Genomic DNA, 2,041 nt, shown 5'->3' with positions numbered 1-2,041 from the left:
TGGGAGGATCACATGAGCCTGGGAGGTTGAAGCTGTTGTGAGCCATGGTTGTACCACTACAGTCCAGCCTGGACGACACAGGGAGACCTAGTCTCCCAAAAAAAAAAAACCAGCCCTTCCTTTGAGCGCCCCCGTTTCAGTTCAAAGAATCTTCTCTAACTTCTCCTTCATCTGAACTCCTGAAGACCCTCTTGCCCTGACAGTATTTGTAGTCTACTGGGACAGAATGGTTAGTGTCTGTATGTTATCACCTTGCTAGAACTTAAATTTCATGATACGTTCTCTCCACCACAACCAGGGTGCCCTGCAGGAAGGAGATGAGCAGGGAAAGGCTCTCTGAGCAGCGAGCCTCCAGCCCTGCTCGCCATCCAGTGTGTGGCCAGCGGGTGGAGTGGAGTCGCTCTGCCCGCTCCTTCAGCCCAGGACCAGCCTCATCAGAGTCGGGCGCGGTGGGCAGGCTTCACTCAAAACCAGAGTTCAAGTCTTGATTTGGTTTCTCACTAGCTGTGTGACCTTGGTCATGTCTCCTAATTATTTATTTATGTATGTATTTATTTATTTATTTATGAGACAGGGTCTTGCTCTGCCGCCCGGGCTGGAGTGCAGTGGTGCAATCATAGCTCACTGAAGCCTTAACCTCCTGGGCTCAAGCGATCCTCCCACCTCAGCCTCCAGAGTAGCTGGGACTACAGGTGTGAGCCGCCACCATGCCTGGCTAAATTTTTTTTTTTTTTAGAGATGGGGTCTTGCTATGTTGCCCAGGCTGGTTCTTGAATGAGGTCAAGCGATCCTCTTACCTCAGCCTCCCAAAGTGCTGGGATGAGTGGTGTGAGCCACTGTGCCCGGCCTCCACCCCGGTCTTATTTCAGGACATACAGAGATGGATGCTGTGGACCCACCTCCAGAGCATCAGGCATGGGGGGGTCACAGCACTGATTGCTCTGTGTCCCCACCTTCTTCCCCACTAGGACATCACACCCCTGCAAGTGGTTCTGCCCAACACTGCCCTCCATCTAAAGGCGCTGCTTGATTTTGAGGATAAAGATGGAGACAAGGTGGTGGCAGGAGACGAGTGGCTTTTCGAGGGACCTGGTAAGTTCTGTCTCCATAGGGCTCCCTGCCTTACTGCCATAGCCCTGATACCTTCTGACCATTACCTTCCCTCCCCAGGCACGTACATCCCCCGGAAGGAAGTGGAGGTTGTGGAGATCATTCAGGCCACCATCATCAGGCAGAACCAGGCTCTGCGACTGAGGGCCCGCAAGGAGTGTTGGGACCGGGACGGCAAGGAGAGGGTGACAGGTGGGTTCACCAAGGGGCGATGATGGTGGGGTGGGCAGGAGGGGTCCCCACTGCAGGGGAAGCAGGGGAAGGTTGGGGAAAGCCTCCTGTAGTCTCAGAGAGGCACTTTCCTGGTATCTTTTGAAAGCTGTTGAGGGCCACCCACTGTCCTTCCTTCCCCACCGCCACTTCATGCTGTTTCCACTTGGTTTGGAAAATGTAACCATGACCATGAGGATGTGGCTTTTCCTTCCCCCACCTTCACCATGAGCTATGGGCAGTGGCCATGTCTTATCTGATTCTGGATCAACGAAGCAGATGTTCAAATACACTTGACAAATGTAGGCCAATAGGTATAGTGGCTCACACCTGTCATCCCAGCACTTTGCCAAGGTGGGTGGATCGTCTGAGCCCAGGAGCTCAAGACCAGCCTGAGCAACACAGTGAGACCCTCCTCTCTACAAAGAGTTTAAAAAGTAGCCGGGTGTTGTGACATGCACCTGTGGTCCCAGCTACTCAGAAGGCTAAAGAAGGAGGACTGCTTGAGCCCAGGAGTGGAGGCTGCAGTGAGCTGTGACTGCACCATTGCACTCCATCCTGGGCAACAGAGGTACTACCTCGAGGTACTACCATTACCACTCTCTTTTTTTTTTTTTTTTTTTGAGACGGAGTCTAGCTCTGTCCCCCAGGCTGGAGTGCTGTGGCCGGATCTCAGCTCACTGCAAGCTCCGCCTCCCAGGTTCACGCCATTCTCCTGCCT

The 2,041-nt window shown here is 53.4% G+C and overlaps 1 protein-coding gene across 1 annotated transcript in view; it reads left to right on the top strand.

Annotated features, from left to right (window-relative positions):
- The window catches only part of MVP (major vault protein), a 27,635-nt gene that overhangs the window by 11,756 nt on the left and 13,838 nt on the right, over window positions 1-2,041 (top strand). The window contains exons 5-6 of the mRNA XM_011933651.1: window positions 969-1,092; window positions 1,171-1,302. Of these exons, the coding sequence (XP_011789041.1) occupies window positions 969-1,092; window positions 1,171-1,302 (256 nt within the window). The remainder of the gene's footprint in view (window positions 1-968; window positions 1,093-1,170; window positions 1,303-2,041) is intronic.

This window comes from Colobus angolensis, unplaced genomic scaffold, assembly GCF_000951035.1.
Source record: "Colobus angolensis palliatus isolate OR3802 unplaced genomic scaffold, Cang.pa_1.0 Scaffold128, whole genome shotgun sequence".
NCBI classification, from domain to species: domain Eukaryota; kingdom Metazoa; phylum Chordata; class Mammalia; order Primates; family Cercopithecidae; genus Colobus; species Colobus angolensis.
The sequence above is the reverse complement of the archived record's forward strand: the minus strand, read 5'-3'. Positions and strand labels throughout refer to the sequence as shown.